The 19686-nt window shown below is 48.8% G+C and overlaps 7 protein-coding genes across 7 annotated transcripts; 4 read left to right on the plus strand and 3 right to left on the minus strand.

Annotated features, from left to right (window-relative positions):
• Positions 1 to 17: 17 nt before the first annotated feature.
• STEHIDRAFT_65104 (cytochrome P450) lies at positions 18 to 468 on the plus strand (the record flags this gene model as incomplete). The annotated part of the gene is made up of 3 exons (XM_007308290.1): positions 18 to 133; positions 190 to 333; positions 390 to 468. Coding segments are annotated over 3 exons (339 nt in total), but the record flags the coding sequence as incomplete, so codon positions are not given.
• An 898-nt stretch (positions 469 to 1366) lies between these two features.
• Positions 1367 to 2681, minus strand: STEHIDRAFT_64943 (cytochrome P450; the record flags this gene model as incomplete). Its single annotated transcript, XM_007308276.1, has 7 exons — positions 1367 to 1726; positions 1787 to 1819; positions 1905 to 1934; positions 1988 to 2156; positions 2229 to 2332; positions 2386 to 2476; positions 2536 to 2681. The coding sequence occupies 7 exons, from the start codon at positions 2679 to 2681 to the stop codon at positions 1367 to 1369; spliced, it is 933 nt and encodes a 310-aa protein (XP_007308338.1).
• Positions 2682 to 2747: 66 nt separating this feature from the next.
• STEHIDRAFT_35249 (cytochrome P450) lies at positions 2748 to 3278 on the minus strand (the record flags this gene model as incomplete). The annotated part of the gene is made up of 3 exons (XM_007308241.1): positions 2748 to 2850; positions 2907 to 3084; positions 3134 to 3278. Coding segments are annotated over 3 exons (426 nt in total), but the record flags the coding sequence as incomplete, so codon positions are not given.
• Positions 3279 to 5513: 2235 nt separating this feature from the next.
• Positions 5514 to 6909, plus strand: STEHIDRAFT_160787 (GroES-like protein; the record flags this gene model as incomplete). Its single annotated transcript, XM_007308320.1, has 6 exons — positions 5514 to 5655; positions 5724 to 5836; positions 5910 to 6135; positions 6198 to 6577; positions 6646 to 6798; positions 6871 to 6909. The coding sequence occupies 6 exons, from the start codon at positions 5514 to 5516 to the stop codon at positions 6907 to 6909; spliced, it is 1053 nt and encodes a 350-aa protein (XP_007308382.1).
• Positions 6910 to 8111: 1202 nt separating this feature from the next.
• On the minus strand, positions 8112 to 13029 carry STEHIDRAFT_114186 (uncharacterized protein; the record flags this gene model as incomplete). The annotated part of the gene is made up of 38 exons (XM_007308321.1): positions 8112 to 8210; positions 8272 to 8299; positions 8548 to 8648; positions 8711 to 8756; positions 8820 to 8876; positions 8900 to 8940; positions 9057 to 9091; positions 9155 to 9180; positions 9264 to 9289; positions 9354 to 9371; positions 9430 to 9439; positions 9500 to 9598; positions 9650 to 9663; positions 9719 to 9800; positions 9861 to 9894; positions 10169 to 10304; positions 10548 to 10676; positions 10718 to 10784; positions 10806 to 10807; positions 10897 to 10959; positions 11111 to 11135; positions 11203 to 11352; positions 11415 to 11427; positions 11483 to 11529; positions 11595 to 11695; positions 11750 to 11795; positions 11850 to 11865; positions 11930 to 11941; positions 11997 to 12021; positions 12078 to 12112; positions 12177 to 12202; positions 12363 to 12388; positions 12453 to 12470; positions 12529 to 12538; positions 12597 to 12695; positions 12748 to 12761; positions 12823 to 12904; positions 12962 to 13029. 38 exons carry the CDS (start codon positions 13027 to 13029, stop codon positions 8112 to 8114), a joined length of 1926 nt encoding a protein of 641 aa, XP_007308383.1.
• A 2031-nt stretch (positions 13030 to 15060) lies between these two features.
• On the plus strand, positions 15061 to 16850 carry STEHIDRAFT_149411 (uncharacterized protein). Its single transcript, XM_007308322.1, has 9 exons — positions 15061 to 15286; positions 15356 to 15478; positions 15602 to 15727; positions 15840 to 15856; positions 15922 to 15956; positions 16016 to 16075; positions 16224 to 16310; positions 16423 to 16476; positions 16592 to 16850. The coding sequence occupies exons 1-9, from the start codon at positions 15267 to 15269 to the stop codon at positions 16682 to 16684; spliced, it is 615 nt and encodes a 204-aa protein (XP_007308384.1). The 5' UTR covers positions 15061 to 15266; the 3' UTR covers positions 16685 to 16850.
• A 781-nt stretch (positions 16851 to 17631) lies between these two features.
• Positions 17632 to 19076, plus strand: STEHIDRAFT_102727 (uncharacterized protein). Its single transcript, XM_007308323.1, has 4 exons — positions 17632 to 17639; positions 17711 to 17914; positions 17987 to 18150; positions 18226 to 19076. The coding sequence occupies exons 1-4, from the start codon at positions 17637 to 17639 to the stop codon at positions 18974 to 18976; spliced, it is 1122 nt and encodes a 373-aa protein (XP_007308385.1). The 5' UTR covers positions 17632 to 17636; the 3' UTR covers positions 18977 to 19076.
• The last annotated feature ends 610 nt before the right edge of the window (positions 19077 to 19686 follow it).

Raw genomic sequence — 19686 nt, forward strand, 5'->3', positions numbered from 1 at the left:
ATCCGGTCTAATCTAGGGCTCTGATGCATGATCCGATCGTCTATCCGCAGCCTGAGGTCTTCAACCCTGACCGGTTTAATGAAAACGACATACCAGATCCAATCGATTACGGTGTATTTGGGTATGGACGAAGGTGCTTCAAGATTTACCTTGCTCCTAGGTCATCATGATACTCATCCTACATTTCAGGTCTTGTGCGGGAAAGAATATGGCTCTCGACACGGTTTGGATAGCGATGGCCACAATCCTTTCCGTGTATATGATTGTACCAGCGAAGGACGAAGCTGGTCACCCAGTGCCAATCTCAGTTGGCATTCGCCGGTCTACAATAAAGTGAGTGTCTCCGATGTGGAGGATGGATAATGCAGTGTGCTGATCGATCTTTCAAGCCATCCTTCCCGCTTTGACTGCGTTTTTCAGCCGAGATCTGAGGAAGCAATTGCCTTGATTTGTCAGACTACCAACTAGTATTCAAGCTACCGTTGCATCTGCGCTTTTTGGTTAAGTGTTTCACAGTGCAAGAGCTCGAGTGTTGTGGTTACAATTGGATCGTAGAGGAATTAGGAGATGAAAATTATGCGTGCATTGCTATTATTTAGTATCGAGCACTATCGGTTATTATGTGTCAGTAGATTGGGCTCATGGAAAAATACTGTGAGATTCTGCGTTCTCCATCTACAATTCAATAAATACCGTCAGAATATTGTCAGAGTTTGCAATCTCAGTAAGACTTCAGCCTCATGAGGCCGTGTTCTGGAAAGCATAAAAGTCCCTTCTTTGTCCGCATCGGTGACGTTGCAAACCGCAAAAAGCTCTCAAACGAGCACTGAATGCGCACACCCTTGCCGGTTGCAGTTCTGATGTATGTACCTTCCTTGTCCTCACTATCGGATTTACGCAAGTCCTTAGCACTACTGAAGTACTGATTCACCTTACAGCTAAACAGCAGACTTCATTTCAAGGCACTCTCAACGTTATCAAAAATCAGTGTTATGTCCCAGGTTTACTCGTATCATCAAGCACCCCATATTCAAGGCAGTATCCATTCACCAATGACACTGTAGAGCATCACTCAAGCATCATAATGCTATAGTATGGTCTGTTTGTCCAGTAAGTAGTAGGCGGCAGAAGTGTCTGTAGAAGACCGTATCCACGGTTCTAAGTGCTCGATACTGGATCCGATGTCATGTAGAATCAGGCCTACTTCAACAGTGGCAGTACTAATTACCAGGACTGTGTCGCTTGTTCCAACAAACACACCACTTGGCTGTGTCTGGGAGTCATGCGGCATTCAAAAGGGAGCGGACGACTGAAGACGAACATCGCACATCAGAGACAGGTCAGAGAGCAAGATAACATATGCGACTCACACAGATAACCCATCCTCCACGCAGCCCTCAACATCCATATCGACGGGCTTCCCATTCTCATCTGTCGGACGTTCAATGTTCATAGACCACAGCATCATCGCGATCTCAATCAGCAGGGAGTCGTTCGCAACATGGCGCCCGACGCAGATGCGTCTGCCAAACCCATAGGTGAAGTGGCCTTCATCAGCAGTCTCCGCGAAGACACCGGAACGAAGTGCACCGTTCTCGTCGAGATGGCGGCTAGGATTGAACTCCTTGGCATCCGGTCCGTAGATTCTTTCATCCCGGTTAAGATGCCACACGTTCGCCACGATCACGCTGCCGGCAGGAATGAAGTAGCCCTCATACCAGTCATCCTGTACAAACAACATCAATATGAAGCGTAAAGTCTACGACGTTGAATGTAAGAACAGAACCTCAGTGGAGCGGTGCGGTATGCCGATGGGGTCCTAGAACGTAGCAGCACGATGAGCCATCATTTGAACGTAGCAGCACGATGAGCCATTATTTAGTTTTAATCGATATGCGACTTACAATCATCCGCCAACGCAGAGTCTCTCTAGCCTAAACATACGCACATTTAGCATACGAAGGAAAGAGAAGCGAGCGGGCTCAACTATTCCATGAATGTACGGCAGTTTATCAAGATCGGCAAAGGTGGGCAACCTTTCACGTCCCACAACAGCGTCGATCTCCGCCTGCCCGCGCTTCTGAACTTCAGGATGAAGAACCATCGCAAATATCCACCATGACATGACAGACGCATTCGTGTCCGTGGCGGCACCGCTGATGAGGGGAGAGTATTTGCATACGGTTTGCGTACGATGAGAAGATAAGAAGGAAAAACGAAAAACGCACTACATGGTTCCGACAAGCCATGCATTCTCCCTGTCGGAGAGTCCGTGTCGACTAGCATTGTTTATGAGACTAGCAGAGAGGCTCGGCCTCTCATCTCCCTGGTCCTAGAGAATGTCATTGAGCCTCCAACTACATTTCGGCCAACAATGAAACTGACTACGCGATCGCGGACGGCTTTGAAAAGACCCTCGAACAAGAGCGAGTCTTGCAAGAACCATTCCTGGGCCTGCCTCTTCCACCTCGCGAGCCTGATGGTAAAATTGTGCCAAGTTGTGCATGAGATCATATAATCCAAATTGAATCTTACCCGCTAGGTATATGGATCATCCACGGGAAGAACTCTACGAGGTGCGCGCCGGGAAGAGCGGCCCTCGTCAATCGAGCTACAAACTCGTTGATGCGTTTGACAGTGGGATCCTCCTCTGAGACGATTGGCGCCGTATCGTAGAGCATAGACATGATGGAAGAGACTGCAGTGCGTCGAAGGTGTGCATCCCATTCCCTAGGGTCGGAGAGGATGCCATGCGCTAAGAGGACAGCTTCCCTCGCCTGCGTCGCATGATAATTATGTACCACACCCTTATTTAATGCTTCATGAGCGGCTTTTCGCAGCCGGCGCCAACTGAAACAAGTGGACATCGTGAGTGAGAGGTCGTGAGTAGGATAGAAGTACCGTACACGTCGTTGTAGTGGGTGAATGTGATCAGCATTCCGCCCGTCATAAGCTCGTTGGGAACAATATTCTTTGGTCTGTCGGAGTATGTCTTAGAGCGACGGTTCAGAAGGTCTCCTACAATCTTCTGCGAGCTGATGACGACCAGAGGCTGCCCGGCGACGTTGAGATAGATAAGGTCCCCTGCAATATATTTAGACGACAGAGCATTTATGAGATACTATCAACCGACCATATTTATCCCTCCAGTTGCTGAATGTAAGCCATTGCTTTCCACCCATCTGTAGTACGTTGCCCAGAATCGGAAGCCCTGCAGGTCCAGGAGGGAGTTTGCGCCACGGACTGTTAACATAGCGTACCACAGAGAAGGCGGCGACGCCGAGAAAAACAACGAAAGCCGCCCTCGTGGACGTCGAGGTCCAAATGACTTGCAGCTCAGGGGTAAGCATAGTAGAGCCTAAAAAGTTAGGTTGGATGAGAATGAGAGGACTTGGGGACTTTGAGAAAAACGTTCACGGATAGCAGTCGCAGATGCGTTTTGCGAGTGGGCTGTTCGATGAGAAACACTCGGGATGTGGCCACTCTACTGGATGGGACGGCGCAATATGGCCCCACGCACAAAGTGAAATTTTTAACCTAAAGGTGGGGGCTGTATACTCACTGAGACCAGATTTGCTATACTGGGAGAAGCATCACGTTTGATCTACATTTTCCAGCGCAATCATAGCGTAAGCAAGCCGTATGCTGTTACGAGGGGCCTGACAAAAGGGGTAGAACATCAGAAAGCAACGTCTGGAGAAGAGGAAACAGAAGGAGATATCCCTTGTCTTTTGCGAGGTATGTGATTAGCCCAAGGTTAGCCTTTGGTAGCGTAACGGATAGCTCCGAGCTCCTATCTGGCCTACCGATACCTGAAGTCCAGCATCATACAGAAGTTGAGATGGTCCCACATACGAGACTAGAGCGTGGAAAGAGGAACACAGAAAGCCGGTTAGATGTGAATAAAATAATCGGGGAGAGCCACCCGCCGTGCTGAATCAGAGCCCAACAACACGGTGGTAACGCGGTCGCCGTTTTTCCAGCGCCTTGCCTGATTCTGAACTCTTCACAATCCCAAAAACGGTGTACACTTGGCAAATCCATGCGGATTTCCCACCTCTATACCGATGCAGCAATTACCCCTGTATATTTTCGTCTAGTTTTGTCCAATTTACAGTTGTGTTGCAGTGACACCGGATAAATGGCGGGCATTACCCGTGGTGGTGAGTTCTTTCGAGCCGCGACAAATTTTCGGTAACAAAAAACGCGGTGACAGTCGGAAGGAAGGAATCATAGCGGTCGAGTGAAAATTTGGTGTAAATTGGCATGAAGGTAGCCTCGCTAGGAACAGCAGGACATACACGACAGGTATGGCGTGATACGCCTCCTTCATTGCAGAGACCTACCTCAGACGGAAGAAGTCAGATAGGTTCCTTGTTTTTCTCCGCAGACGTACTGTTGATTCCCAGTACCTTTCAGAACCAGGAGTACTAATTCTTGTACAGCGCTATATTGTCCACTGTATCTGTAAAGGTCAAAAGCTGCCTTCTGACCTGCTATCATACGTGTACCCTCACTGGCACGAGCGGGATTCTCTTCGCTCGTTAAGGCACTCGACTGAGATAGTGGCTCCTATCGCATGTTACTCGATATTAGTCCTATCAGGACATCTTTTCTTCGCCCGTCTGTAGGTGAGCTGTGTCTGAAAAAATACAGCTATCAACGCGGAACTCGGTACTGCCGCGTCATCCAGGTGCCACCCACTATCGGTGTAACCAAAGATCCGCGGATGCTCAATAGGGACCATCATTTTCCCTCTGTAAGTATCACGAAATGGATCAAAGTTATGTATAGCGTTAGCGCGTACGAGTCATGCCGTACAAGCAGAGACAAGCAGTTGGTCGCCGTATCTTTCAGAGGTCTGAGATACTGTCGCTGACCCACATCGCCTGCTCTACAGTAGCACAAATGGGTTAAACTCACCAGTAGGCACATCAGTTGACGAAAATTCTTGCTCGTGTACCAGACTTGGATATCCTAGCCCCGAGGAGGATGTAGATGACTTGGACATTTTGGCGACATCCTGGGAAGTTCGGCAATTTGCGATAAGTCAACTCAATTGGGCAAGCTTAGACCTTCATCCGTTTTGGGGCAGCGTCCGAACAGTCATAGCCCTCTAAAGTACACATCCTTTCGCCATGGTCCACAACCCCATTCAACACTCCCGCTCGTCAATTCCATCCGGTCGTCAAATTACTGTCAATATTTGGTCTGAACTTGCTGTCCCGCAAGTTGGCGAATAGCTATACGTCCCGGCCCAATACTGCCGTAGGGTTCTTGCAAGCACTGACTCATTTCCATCGAAGTCTGATGCGCACGCAGTTGAATGCCACCACCCTTTTTGCCATCATGTATCATTCCTTGTGACCAGTCTCGATGCCACTCATGATTGCAGGAACATCTTCGAGTCTTGGGTCAGGGTCTGCGTCTGTTCAAGTCGTCCTCAGGCTCTCCTCCTCCCTTCCCCGCACCAGGAAACGCACTTTCACCTTAGGCCTTTCATATCCTGACACATGTCTATCCCGTCTTCTCAGCTGGGTGTTTTCATCAAAGGTTCGACTCCCTCGTTCGTCGTTGAGAGACACCCCGTCCTCCAGCCAGGTCCAGGCGAAGCTCTCATCAAGGTCAGAGCAGTGGCCGTCAACCCCACCGACTGTGAGTGCATAGCTTCACATCTGTCCCAAATGTGCGAACGACGCCGACCATGACAGCTTTTTTCCCAGGGAAGATTATTGTTTTCGGTGGAGCACAACCTGGAAATGGTTCGGGAAATGACTACGCAGGAGAGATAGTCGCCCTCGGGCCTGGGACACATACTGTTGAAGTCGGTCAACGGGTCTGTCTTCCTCAGCTCTTTACTGTTTGGTGGAATTTGGGCTCACCTAGTCGCATTTTATTTCATTTCCCAGGTCGCCGGGTGGATGCACGCCGCCTTTGACAAGACACATTTTGCATTTCAAGAATATTTAATAACGCGCTCCGACTTACTTATCAAAGTTCCTGCTAACATACCCAACGAGGAGGCCGCCGCTATCCCCGTCGGCGCCACTACGGCTATCATTGGCCTTTCCCGCTTGTTTGACTTTCCTCAGAGAGCGCCTTTGGGGAAGACTATCCTAGTCTGCGGAGGCGCATGTAAGTAACTGTGCTCCAGATTTCTCTTAACCATTCTGACTCTTCTTTGTTCGATTCCTCAGCGTCGGTTGGCATGTACGTTTGTCAGTTGGCAAAGATATCTGGTCTACGTGTTATCGCCACTGCATCCCGCGGGAACTTTGAAGTTGTTAGCTCCCTTGGGGCGAGTGCCGTGGTCGATCGCCACGCCTCTGATGTTCAGGAACAAATCATACGGGAGGCAGGACCAGCAGGTGTTGACTACGTGTTCGACGCTGTGTCTTTCGGCTCGACCATCACGATAGCCAGCAGCGTCCTCAATGCCAAGCTGGGCGGTTTCAAGAAGGCTGCTGTGGTCTTGCCCATCCCGCCGTCCAGTTTGGATCCTCATGTGGAATATCACTCGGTTGGTATCCAGACCATCTGGAACAAACCCTACGAGTTCTTGGGAGCTAGTATTCCGGTGTGTTTCTCTGCTGCTGCTCTCACCGGCTTGTCTACGACTTTTAATGAATCAATCTTGCTTTGTAGGCCCTTCCGAGGGACATGGAGACTGCGAAGGCGGGCTACCAAGCCGTGAGTGACTGGCTCGAGAAAGGTAAATTCAAGGCCAATCCTGTCGTACTTGGAGATGGTGGCTTGCACGGAGTCCCGGATGGTATTGCTGCCGTCCAAGCTGGCAAGGTGAGCATGATCTTGCTGAATTTGCTTGCATGTCATGCTCATCCATCCATCACGCTATGCCTTGTCCGATAGATCACTGGATCGAAGCTGGTGTACCGGATCTCCGGTTAGATCAAGTTGGAGGGCTGCTCCTTAGCAGTGATCAGTCTCGATGCTGGGCTACGGCGTTGACTGGTAGCTTTGTAGCCAGTGTGTGCAGTTTCAGGTACCAGATAACTTCTGGCTATGGTGTGGCGGTATCCTCTCATTTAGTTTAGAGAGAGATCATATATGTATAGGCTAAGCTAATTTTTGTGCGAGGAAATTATTGAAGTCGCTGCCGAATAGTTTTCCACTACACGCACGAGCCTGTCCTTAACGCCACCGACTAGGCCGTCGTTCTTCACCTGGCCACTCAATGGTCATTCTTTTCCATCCGCAAACTGGCCATTCTGCCTCTGTGGCAGTGCTCTTCCGACGTTGACAAGCGCTATGTAAATGAATGGCTTCTTCCTGGATACGTCGCTGTCTGGGAGCGGGATGAGACCCTTACCCTCGAGGAGGGGCAAAGACTAGGAGTACAGCATGTTATTATTATTACGAGGGCGAGAGAGGCATTACGATCGAAATCGACCATCACGAGTTCGAGCTCATCTCCTTCTACGGCTTACACCAGCTCTTCAAGCTCGTCCGACAGGCGAGTCGATCTTCCGTGCTTCGAATGCAAGCACTTCCATGTCTGCTGTACATCGTGAGCCATCGGCAGACGACGATCGATTGCCGCTTTTGTTGTCGCATCCCTGTGGCAAAATCACCCACGATCTTTGCTAAGTCGACATTATGGCTGTCTATGGACCAGGAAAACCTTCAGCAGAGGGTCAAAGATCTCATACCTCGTTGTAATCTCAGGAATGGAGGCCAATCAGCTCTCGTCTTTTAAACGACATTGACTTCCCTTGGCAGCGGTTGAGCCTAAGTAGTTGGCGACAGATTGTTCATAAACATGATCTCTCACTTCTTCAAAGGCTTCTACCAGTAGTAGCTCTCGAAACCTCCGCTATACGCACATAACTTTTCCCTTCTTCCAAGTGGTTGGAGGGGTTTTCCACACGAGAATGGATGTCTTTTGTAGCGATTGTCGAGGAAGGGTTCGATAGCGAGGAAGGGCTTGAAAGCTCTATCTCTTGCAGATCTTGCCGCATTGATTGTCGCGAATTGAGACTATGTGGGTGCAGAGTGAGAAGGACGAGTTGAAGGCTTGTGTATTTCGGTGTAGAGCGGGTACGCACGCTGAAATAAATGAGCAAGTATATACTACGTAAATCCACAGAACGTCAGAACACGATATAGGACAGGAATATTTTATCGGGCAAACCTCGTGGTAGCATAAAGAAAAATGGCGCATAGGCCAGCGTCGATCGTGCACTGAGGTACTATATAGAGACGGTTTCAGTGGGAGAAAGTTCGTCTGTGAGCTACATCTTCACAACTGACCACGACCAAGCCAGTGAGGGCGAAGAATCTAGAATGTAAGAATAAATGTCAGAGAGCACGTCGTGAGATCAGAGAAAATTGGGTGCCGACGTGTTGAGTAGACCTGTCGCCATGTTAGTCATCGATCCACAAGTCACGACATAGGGAAATGCACATACATGTATTCAAGGCATATGTGATGAGTCTAGCGACGATCTTTTGAGTCCTGTGGTGAGTTTGTGATACAGACGGATGAGCTCAGGCCCCGAGGTATTGATGCAAAATCAAATATCATACCTGGGGAACGTAGTCTTGGTCCTTTTAAAGTGAAACACCATGGCCGATGCGATGAAGATATCGCATATGATATTCAATGCCAAAGCCAGTGCGGTCCATATCTGAGTTTAGCCAAATAATGTGATTATGAGGTAGACAATTTGGATCAAGAAATTGATCAAACCTCTCCAGCTTTTGAGTTAGACGTGGCAAGTGTATCCTCGCGAGACCTGTTGAGATACAAGTAGGTCACCCTTCTATAATGTGTCGTTCAAGTCATGGTCAATTCGTACGTTGTAACCACGAACACTGCAATATTGAGGACATAAGCCATCGCATATCGAGTCACACTATGTTGAGGATGAAAACATACATATGGCACATGCTATATAGATGTTGTAGCTCGATAAGCCTCTAACGAGGAATAAGCAGACGGAGCTATTACTCACGAATCTGAGATACAGCTATGACTGCCTGCTCAACTGAGTCTCAGCCAGGAACACGCAAGTTACAGAATGGGAGTCCCTCACGGTGACAAGAGGAATGAGTTTCCTCCTCTCCCAGACTATAAACGGTGTTCCTATCGGTTTATCATTGCATAATCACGCTAAACGGATGGGCAACGTACTGTGATATATCCTCCAGGCGAAAAAACTACGGTTTCAGGTAAGCATAAGAAGAGATTTTGACGGACAAGGGTAGGACATATATGTGGTGATCCCGAATGTGAAGCTCACAGTTGAATGATTGCACTAGTTATATGCTGTAGATGGCGATGAGCACCTGATGAGCGAAGCTGCTATATATAGCTAATATAAGTCACTCACAACGAACAGAACCTGAACCTGTATGGGAGGATAAGGAACAGATAGCACGGATAGTAAATATGCAATGTATTCGTACCGTTATACTCCTGCACAGCACAGGAATCAGGTGAGTAACCCAGAAATGAAGAAAGAAAAAGGCCACTCACCAGGTATTACGCTCTAGAACTGAAAAGTCCCCAAAATTCGAGACGGTGACGTGATAAAAGAAAACAACGATTAGAATAACATGAGTCCCATCCAGTAACCTGCAAACAATGTTCAGTAGTACTTTTATTTGGCGGTATGGTTGTCCTTACATCAACACCGCAACCTACAATTCACCACAATGTTCATACTAGTGGAATGACAGATTGAGGAGTACTCACTAGTAATCGCAGAAGAGAACGGTCGTCATCACAGTGTCGTGTATAATACATATATGTCTGAAGACATGTAATCCCAAACACACTGCAAGGATGATTTGGTTAGCAGCGACTGATCGGGTAGTCAATGGAGAAGCCGACATACATCGAGGACAGTATAATTCCAATGAACACAGCACCTAAAGTATTATCGAGCGGAATGGGACTGGGCATGGCCAGCAGCTTCAGCAATGAATGGGACTCGTAGGGCGGTGAAAGATCGAGAAAGCGGGTGCGGGGCGGTCGAAGATCGGTCTGCCTCAGTTCTCATTCAATTCATAGTCTGTGGGTCCACGATTAATGACACACAAGAGGGTCATCGATCGCATCTTTGCGATGGCGGGCGTTCACTCACGACTTTTGAGGCGACCTCGCTACTCTACATGGACCAAAAGCATTCAAGAAGAGACGTACGATCAGCAACGTAGCCGCATGGACTGTGGCTGATAGTCCCGGGGATGAGAAACGGCGGCCGAACGCCATCATCACAAGTGTAAAAATAGATTTGATTGTCCGAGATTTCGAGGCAGTACACATGCTCAGAAATACTCTGCATAGTAACAGCAAGACATTGAGACTGGTGGCAAAACCTGCAACGAATGTGCCACCTAGAAGACGAATTCGTCAGCACAGAGAATGAAAATCCCGACTGGACTGCTACCAAGGAAAACATCTTATTGGATGGGAGCGTACGCATCCATCGCGCCGCATCATCTGGGAGAAGCCATGTTTGATGTGCAGGTTGAGCGCCCGGCCATATTCCCAAAGTACAACAACTTGCCCACGAACGCACACTGTGCGCGATATATAGCGGCACACGGCCGCCGAGCTCAACTTGTAAGAGACGATGGTCTTGCCGTAGCAGCAATGACGTTCTCAGTAGACTCCAACACTCGCACGAGAAACTTTCAAGAGCAAACCACTAGGCAAGCGTATTGTGGACCAGCGTAAATATGGACGAACCCGCGGTGAGGAAATCTCCTGACTGACATCGTCAAGCCCAAGCGACCTCTGCTGCAAGAGTCTTGTTCTACGGACCTAATCCACGCACCGCTGTCAGAACAGCGTTGAGGATACGTTAAGACAGATAGGATTGCCCACTTGGTCAAAGGCTTCTACCAGCAAAAACCCTCGAAGCTTACGCTATACACGACTTCTCCCTTCCTCAAGTTGGTCAGAAAGGTTTCGTGCACGAGAACGGGTGTCTTTTGTAACGATTGTCGAGGAAGGGTTCCATAACTCTATAGCTTGCAGATCTTGGCGCATTGATTGTCGGGTATTGAGACTGTATGCCGGTGTGTAGTGAGAAGGGCGAAGAGAAAGCGTTGAAGTTCTCGGTTTGAATCGGGTACGCACGTTGAAATGAATGAGCAAGTATATACTATGTAAATCCGCAAAACGTCAGAATACAATAGGGGACGGACTCGAATGACCTTTCATGGGCATACCTCGTGATAACATGAAGAAAAATGGTGTATAGAGTAGTGTTGATCGTGCACTTAGATACTATGAAGAGCCATTTCAGTGAAGGACGCTCGTCTCCGCGAGCTACGGCAGCTTCACAACTGACCACAATCAAACCAGTAAGGGCGAAGAATCTAGAGTGTAAGAGGGGATATCAGAGCCCACGCCGTGAAATGAGATAGAATTTGGTGCTAACGTGTTGAGAAGACCTGTCGATATGTCATTAATCGATCCAAAGTTCACCACATATTTAAATACACATACAAGTATTCAAGGCATACGTGATGATTCTAGTTATGACCTTTTGGGTTCTGTGTTTCAATGCGAGTCAGAATGATGAGCACAAGCTTCAAGATATCAAAATCAAGGATTATACCTGGAGAACATGTCTTTGGTCTTTCGGAAGTGGGATACCATCGCCGATACAATGAATATATCGCATATGGTATTCAACCCCAAAGCCAGGGGGGACCAGATCTGAATTCAGCCAAATAAAGCGATCAGGAGCTTGTGTAAGCGAATGACTCGAACCTCTTCAGCCTTCGAGCCAGGCATGCCCAGTGTGTCTTCATCCAACCTATTGTGAGGCGATTAGTTTACTGTGCTCTTCAAGCTATGATCAACTTCGTACATCGCGACTACGAACACTGCAATTCCGAACATATAAGTCGCCATATTTCAACTCGTGATATGTTTAGGATAGACACTTACCTATGGCACATGCTACACAGATGTTAAAGTACAATAAGCCTCTAAAGGAAACGACGGAGATACATACCAATTTGAGATATAGCTATGACCGCCTGCTCGACAAGATTTCAGCCAGGAACACAAAAACCACTGAATGGTAGTCCCTTACGGTGACAAGAGGAATGGGCTTTTTCTTCTCGCTGACTATAAATGGCATCCCAATCGGTTTTTTAGTGGATGATAACACTGAAATGGATGGGCAACGTACTGTGATATATCCTCCAGGCGAAGAACCTACGGTTTCAGGTAAGCATGTGAGGAGATCGTGATGGACGTGGGTAGGGCATATATGTAGTAATTTCAAAAGTTGAACTTGCCCTCAGTAGGGCTTACACCTTACGCAGCGGAGGGTTGGATGTAGATCACTACATATATGCCCTCGTGGAAACCTCACAATTGAATGATTGTGCTAATTATATGCTGTAGATAGGCATGAGTATGTAATATGTGAAGTCGCCACATATGAGTACTATAAACCACTCACGACGAACAGAATTTGAAACTGTATCGGAGAATGAGGAACAGATGACACGGATGTGAATACGCAGGTGCGTACGTACTGTTATACTCCTGCACAGCACAGAATCAGGTGGATTATCTGGAAATGAAGGTAGAAAAAGCCACTCACCAGGTAGTATGCTGTAGAACCGAGAGGTCGCCGAAATTCGAAACGGTGACGTGATAAAAGAAGACAACAAGTAACGCGAGATGAATCGCATCTAGTATCCTGCAAACGATGTTCATTAGTACCTTTTATTTTGTAGCATGGCTATTCTTACATCAACACTGCAACCTACATTTCACCACAGTGTTAATACAGGTAGTGGGTTCATAGATCCAAGAGGACTACTCACTAGTAACTGCAGAAAGAAACGGTCGTCATCACAGTGTTGTGTATAATAGATATATGCCTGAAGACATGTAATCCCGAACACACTGCACGGGTAACTTGGTTAGCGGCTAATCGCTTGATCAATCAAGAGGCCAACACACATCGAGGAAAATATGATTCCAATGAACACAGCACCTAAAGTATTATCGAGAGGAATGGGACTAGGCATGACCAGCACCTTAAGCAACGGATGCGACTTGGAGGACGGAGGAGGATACAGGAAGTGGGTGCGGGGTGGTCGAAAGCCAATCTGCCTCAGCTCTTGTTCAATTCATAGTCTGTGCGTCCACGATGGATGAAAGAGGGTCATTGATCACATCTTTGCGATGACGGGCGTCCATCCACGACTTTTGAAGTTACCTTGATATTCTACATGTTCCAGAGATGAAAGGTGGAAGGTAACATCAGCAACGTAGCCACATAGAGGACCGTAGCTGATATTCTTCAGACGGTGGCCGAAGCCCATCAGCATAAGTATAGAAACAGATTTGATTGTCTGAGCTTTCCAGGCAGTACAGGCTCGGAAACACTCCGCATAGCAGGAAGACACTGTGAGACTGATTGCAAAGCTTGCAACGAATGTGCTACTGAAAGAACAACATTGAGGATGAAAATACTGAGCGCTGCTATCAAGATGTTCGTTACATGATTGAAATGTGGCGTGCTCATCCATCGTGCCGCATCATCGAAACGATGATATGACTGATGTACAGGTTTTGCACCTACGTATACAGTCACAGTGCAATAGGGCAATTGCCTACAAATGCGCACGGTGGACCGCCGAGCTCAGCTTGGAAGAGGAAGTGGCCTTGTCGTGGCAGCAACAACATTCTTGTCGCAGGAAATGAGTGGAGTTTATGCCTTGTTTGTCTCTCTCCAACAACTCCATAAGAAACTTCGAAGGTCAAACTGCTATGTAGATGAATCCGAGTAAATATGGACCAACCTCCGCGGAGAGGAAAGTCCCTAGCTCACATCGTTAAGCCGAAGCGACGGGGTGAACAGACTGTAAAATGAAATAAAGCATTGAGTAAGGACATCGGTTGACCGTAGCTCAAAAGTCGAAGTGAGATGGTGATTCGTACAATCACTGGCGAGGCAGCAAACATTTTATTGTTGGCTGACAGCCCATTCCGCCTCTGTTGCGGGAGTTTCGTTGTGTGGCAGTTCTGTCGTAATTAAAGAGTCTACCGTCTCGTTCGGAATTATATGAGGAAATAGTACCAGTCCCAGCGCACAGAGAGCTGAACGCGATGTATTGCTCTTCGGACACGCCCTGACAGTTGAGTCGACCACTCCATATGACGGGAAGTGCCCGAAAGCTAGATTTCTGTCAGACCAAGCTCTCCTATCGCTCGAGAGTGGACCGCGGGGAACCAACAGTGAACACGAGAGAACCGAGAACCAGATGTGAGGTATCGCTGCTGTACGTGATGATGAACATAGACACCAACGATTGTGACGCCACTACGCCACACCTTTTCATGTGTACTCGGGCCGGTCCAGTCCGTAGACCCTCCAGCTCCTGGACCCCTGCTCGCCGTTGCTCCAACGTTGCTCTTTCCCAGGGTTTTCAGAGTCAAGCTTTCAGAACAGCCTGGTTAAAGGACTTCATTCAACTGAACGAATATGTCAGGGTTCTATGTCTGAGCCTCAGGGTTGGAGTATGAAGTTGAGTACGATATGCAAGGAAAGCGTTGGGAAAGCGAACCGGATAGATGAGCAGGGCAGTCAGAAAGTGGCAGAACCGGGCTTCATTGACTACTGAGTCACAATGCTCAGACTAAGAAAGTTCAAGAAGACTCTTCTCGCGATATTGTGTTCAGACAAGCAGAGTGGCAGATCGACGCGGGACCCATGGAAGCAGAAGATACCAGAGACTGAATGAGGAACTGGGAGAGTCGCAAGTTATAGCCTAAATCTTACTATTAGGGATCAACATGGAAAGGCACGCTAGCAAAGAGACAGGATGCCGAAGCTGAGCAGTGATAGCAAAGGAAACGAGAAGAGACGAGAAATCGCTGTGAGTCGTTGTAGGATGTGAGTCTTAGCCAGCCACGTGAAGTGATGGGGTCCAGGTCCCAGACCCCTCTCAAAAAGGCAATCGCTCGACTCAGCCATAGAGAACGCTCCGCCGGCAGTGCGCGCCTCCTCAACGTCGTCTCCGCCATCCATCAACCTCCCGTTGACCGTCGTCTGTCCCCCACTCGTCGTCGTCCGTCGCGACTTCAAATAATGCCTCTGGGACTCAGCTTGCCATGCATCTCGTTTTGTCACGCTTCTGTGTGACAGAACAATAAGTCACGACGCGTATAAAGTCGCGTCTTGGCCCATGCGCATCTTCACCCTGGACACTCATCTTGCTCTATTTTGTGAACACCAAAGCCAACTTGCACTCCACTGACCATGCCTGGAATGGAAGAATTGTACGTTCAAGCTTGATCTCTTTAGCTAACTGAGCTCACCATGATTCTGCGATTGGGTCGCTCTCGTAGGAGAAAACGGCTCGCAGGAAACACCAGACTGTATAGCCCCCAGAGCCTAGAGAAAGATCCGAACGACGATAATCGCCTTGGACCCATACCCAGAGTTCCAGTTGGGACGATGTTCCGCTCTAGGTGCGTCGTTTTGTCTCGATATCCGACATGCATTCGGGTTCCGTAACTGGGAGGGAACGTCGAGATGGGATGAGTAGCAATCTGACACAAGCTGATCACCTTGCTGGGGTTGTTATTCTCCAGGAAGGAACTTGCACAGAGCGGTGTCCACCGTGCCAATCCAGCCGGCATCGCAGGAAGTATGAAAGGTGCGACGTCGGTAGTTCTGTCTGGGAAGTACGAGGACGATGTGGATCAGGGCGATGTCGTGTGAGTGTCTCGCTCTCCTCATGCAATCTGCACCTCCCTCTTTGCTGTTTTGTTGTCGGTGTGTAATATAGTATGATGCTGACGGGTTATCGGCGGTCGCTCTATGGTGCAGGTGGTACACCGGTGCTGGTATGTCTTTGACGTAGTTATAATCAAGTCTTCAATACGAGGTTGACATGGTGGGATCTTATCAGGCGGAAGGCAGGATGACGGAAAGAAGGGATGGAACGTGCGTATTCCATAGCCTCTCCCGGCCCTCTCGGCTCGATTTATTCACTCTGCATGCAGATGGACGGTCCTCAGGTCAAAGACCAATCCTTCGAACATCCACACAATCTCAAGCTCAGGGTATGTCCCCAACATTGTTCTTCGTTCTCTTTTGTTGCAAGGCCCCTCTTGCTGTCATTTCCCGTCACCCGTACCTGTGCACCATGTCCCACAGCTTGCGCCTCATCCTCTCTTCTCTGAGAATTTCATTGGCTAACGAGACATGTAGATCACCTATGAAACGGGTCGATCCATTCGTCTTGTCCGCGCGATCAACAAAGGATACCGATACGATGGGATGTATCGTGTCACAGAGGTATGTCTTCCTCGATGTCGACCCATTGCTTGCTGTCCGACATATATCATCGCGGCGCGCTGTTGTTGGCCGTTTCTTCTGGTTGACGTCGTTGGTGTCCTTCTCTTTGTAGGCTTATTTGGGTAAAGGAAAGAGTGGTCATGCAATCTGTCGGTTCAAGTTCGAGGTGAATGCTTTTGTCCGAATTTCTTAATCTTGACTCCTTCTGACCATATGATGCATCAATACGACTCCTTTGGTTCCATGTCTACTCTCTACTTTCTCTTGATCCACGTATACAGCGCGAGCCGGACCAGCCACCTCTCGGGCCTCTACCCGCCACCGCTCGCACCACATCAAGTTCTCGTGAGGCTGGCATAAGCCGCCGTGTTTGAAGCCCGCAAACTCCAACTAACCAAAGCCTTTGATCGCATCGCGCTGGATGCATGTATTTCTATCTGTGTTCTTCTTCTCTCCCGCAGTGAATGTCTTTCGCATGATAGCCTTCTCGGTTACTCTCGTCTGCCATTCATTCATCTGTCTGTTGTACATCTATTTCCCCTATCGGCTCATATGAAAGATCTCTTCGAGCCATTTTTACCCCGTGTTCTTCCTCGCTTTCGCACCCATCGGTTTCGTATCTGTTGTCAACTTTTCTTTGGTTTCATTTTGTATCATTTGCTGTTGATGTTTTTTGCCGATGCAACAGCGCTTGGTGTTGGCTCATAACGATTGTGTTTGCCTGGTACAGCCGCATATTGTTGGCGTACCTACATTTTTCAGCGAGCGAAAACTGATGCGTAACGCTCCCAGAGCTCGTTCGCTGTTATGAGTACCTCGAGATTGCCGCATCCTACCACCAGGGAGGCAGAGTGCTATCTGGCTAGGTATGTCGTTAGACAACCGGCTGTCCTTCTTGTTCTCTTCTCTCTGCTTTCTTGAGCTTCTCTTTTGGAACACGGTGAGCACCTTCCTCGTACGCCTTGCAATGGATAATCCCCTTCGTCCGACCCTTTGCTCGGACGAGCAGAAGAGGACGTGTTCGATCCCAAGGCGACTTCCGAGCTGAAAGTGCTACTTTCAAAATGGCGAGGAGGGCTGCTTCACATTGGTCCAGGGTTTGGGCGTCTCCTTCAAAATGTGCGATCGAGACGAAGTTCTGTGACATTGGACCTTCTGATATTTTTCTATGCCGTACCCAGGTTGTGAGTTTCTCACACTCGACACGCCTAGGACGCATGTACGCCGCCACTGTAATTCTGCTCTGGTACATAAAGCCTGCCGACTTCGACAGGGCATCCTCCCCTGACTCGTCTGATTTCTCTCCGCCTGAGTCCTCCTCGTCGAATGGTAAGCATCTCTAGCTGTCCCTATCTCGGGATTTTGTCTACCGTTCTGACAGCACACGCTGCACACTTTAGCCCTCAGGCTCAAGCGAGTCAGACTTCGAAGACATCGCCTCCGCTATCTCTTCAGTCATCTCCGTCGATATAGACATGTCTAAGTTTCCTACTCGTGATGGCTTCACCACTCCCGGCTCTGGCGAAGATGATGCTGGAATCTCTGCGCCCGAGTACCCGCCGCATGAGCGATTTTGGTTTGATGATGGTAGTGTAACATTCGTGGTACGCCCTCTATCACTGGATCCAGGTTTCCTTTACACAGCTACCGTCTCTGATCACCATCGCTTTGGCTAGGTCGAAGGAACCGCATACTTCCTTCATCGCTTCCTGTTCAAGCTTCACTCCACGACCTTCGCTCAGAAATTTCTCGCCGGACACACGGACCCCAAGGATCCCATCATCTTAAAGGATGTCGAGAAGGACCAGTTTGATGCCTTCTTGAACGTCCTGTATCGCACGTACGTCAACGCTACCCAGCCTAACTGTATCTTACGAACTCTCATGGCTCCTTGATGCGACTTGCCAACTCCCAGTTCGTTCACCTCCGATCCAGCCCAAAGCGCCGCGGCCTGGGCATCTGTCCTTCATCTCGCCACCGAGTGGGACTTTCCATCTATTCGAAACCTCGCCATCAAGAACTTCACCCCGTCCGCTTCCGATGTCGACAAGATTGTCCTTGGTCATCGCTACCGCTTCGAAGAGTGGCTCCTTCCTGGCTACACGGGTCTGTGCGAACGGAAGGAGCCACTCACCCCCGAGGAGGGCGACAGACTCGAAAAACAGGACATCATTGCGATCGCCCGTGTTAGAGAGGAACTTCGATCGAACGCTTCCGCCGCTGAACCTATTGAAATGACTCAAAGCATTCGCTGCCAATCGTGCAATACCACACACAACTACTCTTTCAATAACACGCAAACCTCCCTTCCCTGTCAGACCAACTATTACGGAAATTGCCAGAGTATACCCCTACCCGTTATCAAACCTCGTTCTTCGTCTTCGCCTTCGCTGCCGGACACGGCCGCGATAACTAAGAAGGTCAGGTCCCTCATCCCTCGTTCGACTCTCCAGTACGTCACCCCGCGATTCCACCATGGCCACGCCGACGGTCCAGAAGCTGATACTGACGTTGAAGAAGGGCATGTTGAAGAAGGAATCGTGAAAGTATCGCCGATCGAGGATATCGACGCTGGGAAACTTGAAGATGTAAAGGACGATGAGCCGAAGACGGGGAATTGCAAGAGTAAGGGCAAGAAGAAGAAGGTACATAGGCCCTATTATTAACTGGAAGGAAGGAAGGAAGGAAGGAAGGAGGAAAGAAAGATTCATGGAGAGTCGGGATGACCCAAAACAAACCGCAGATATGTTGTTCTTTTTGGTACTCGGCTTGTCTTTGTGGTCTGTTTGGCATATGTACATGTATTTAGATCGAAATTTCTCCTCAAGCCGCATGAACTGCCCGAGACAGCTTCAAGCCCACCTGTGAAATTGCGTACTTCTACTTCGGCGGGAGACAAAGGCGTGTTCCAACGCCACACAGGTGCCACCTCAAGAGGACCACGTGTCGTTGCTAACTTACTTACTCGTGCTCTTCGTTGACCTCATTATTTCCCGTCCGTTATCCTCCGTCATCCCCCTTTTCTGTCGTGCATCGGACCAGGGGAAGAGGGAGTCAGAGCTACTCACAGCTCAAAGTATGCTATACAAGATGCTGTTTGGACCCTCGAGACGATACAGCCGCACAGCTTGCAGGCACTGCCGTATATCGCTTCTACAGTGTCTACTAGACACCACCAACTATAAGCGAACTCTACATATGTCTTCAAGAACACGAACCCCCTAGCGGCCAGGTTTTGTATCAATCCAATGCCAGCGTATTTCCTGGCGCTCCAGGCATCCGACTCGGCGAGGATCTGTGTCTGCTGTTTCATTCGTTTCAATGGTCCTCTCCGCCTCCAAAGTGGGACCTACCTATGCTCAGACTGATTGGGAAC

Source organism: Stereum hirsutum, assembly GCF_000264905.1.
Source record: "Stereum hirsutum FP-91666 SS1 unplaced genomic scaffold STEHIscaffold_15, whole genome shotgun sequence".
Lineage (NCBI taxonomy): Eukaryota > Fungi > Basidiomycota > Agaricomycetes > Russulales > Stereaceae > Stereum > Stereum hirsutum.

What these genes read in the sequence shown, in the direction of transcription:
- STEHIDRAFT_149411 (XM_007308322.1), top strand. Translation starts at nt 15,267, where the DNA reads ATGCCTGGAATGGAAGAATT. An exon ending in ATGCCTGGAATGGAAGAATT is followed by an intron (nt 15,287 to 15,355) that starts GTACGTTCAAGC and finishes TCGCTCTCGTAG; the next exon opens with GAGAAAACGGCTCGCAGGAA. An exon ending in ACGGAAAGAAGGGATGGAAC is followed by an intron (nt 15,957 to 16,015) that starts GTGCGTATTCCA and finishes CTCTGCATGCAG; the next exon opens with ATGGACGGTCCTCAGGTCAA.
- STEHIDRAFT_102727 (XM_007308323.1), top strand. An exon ending in ATGGTAGTGTAACATTCGTG is followed by an intron (nt 17,915 to 17,986) that starts GTACGCCCTCTA and finishes CGCTTTGGCTAG; the next exon opens with GTCGAAGGAACCGCATACTT. An exon ending in TTGAACGTCCTGTATCGCAC is followed by an intron (nt 18,151 to 18,225) that starts GTACGTCAACGC and finishes GCCAACTCCCAG; the next exon opens with TTCGTTCACCTCCGATCCAG.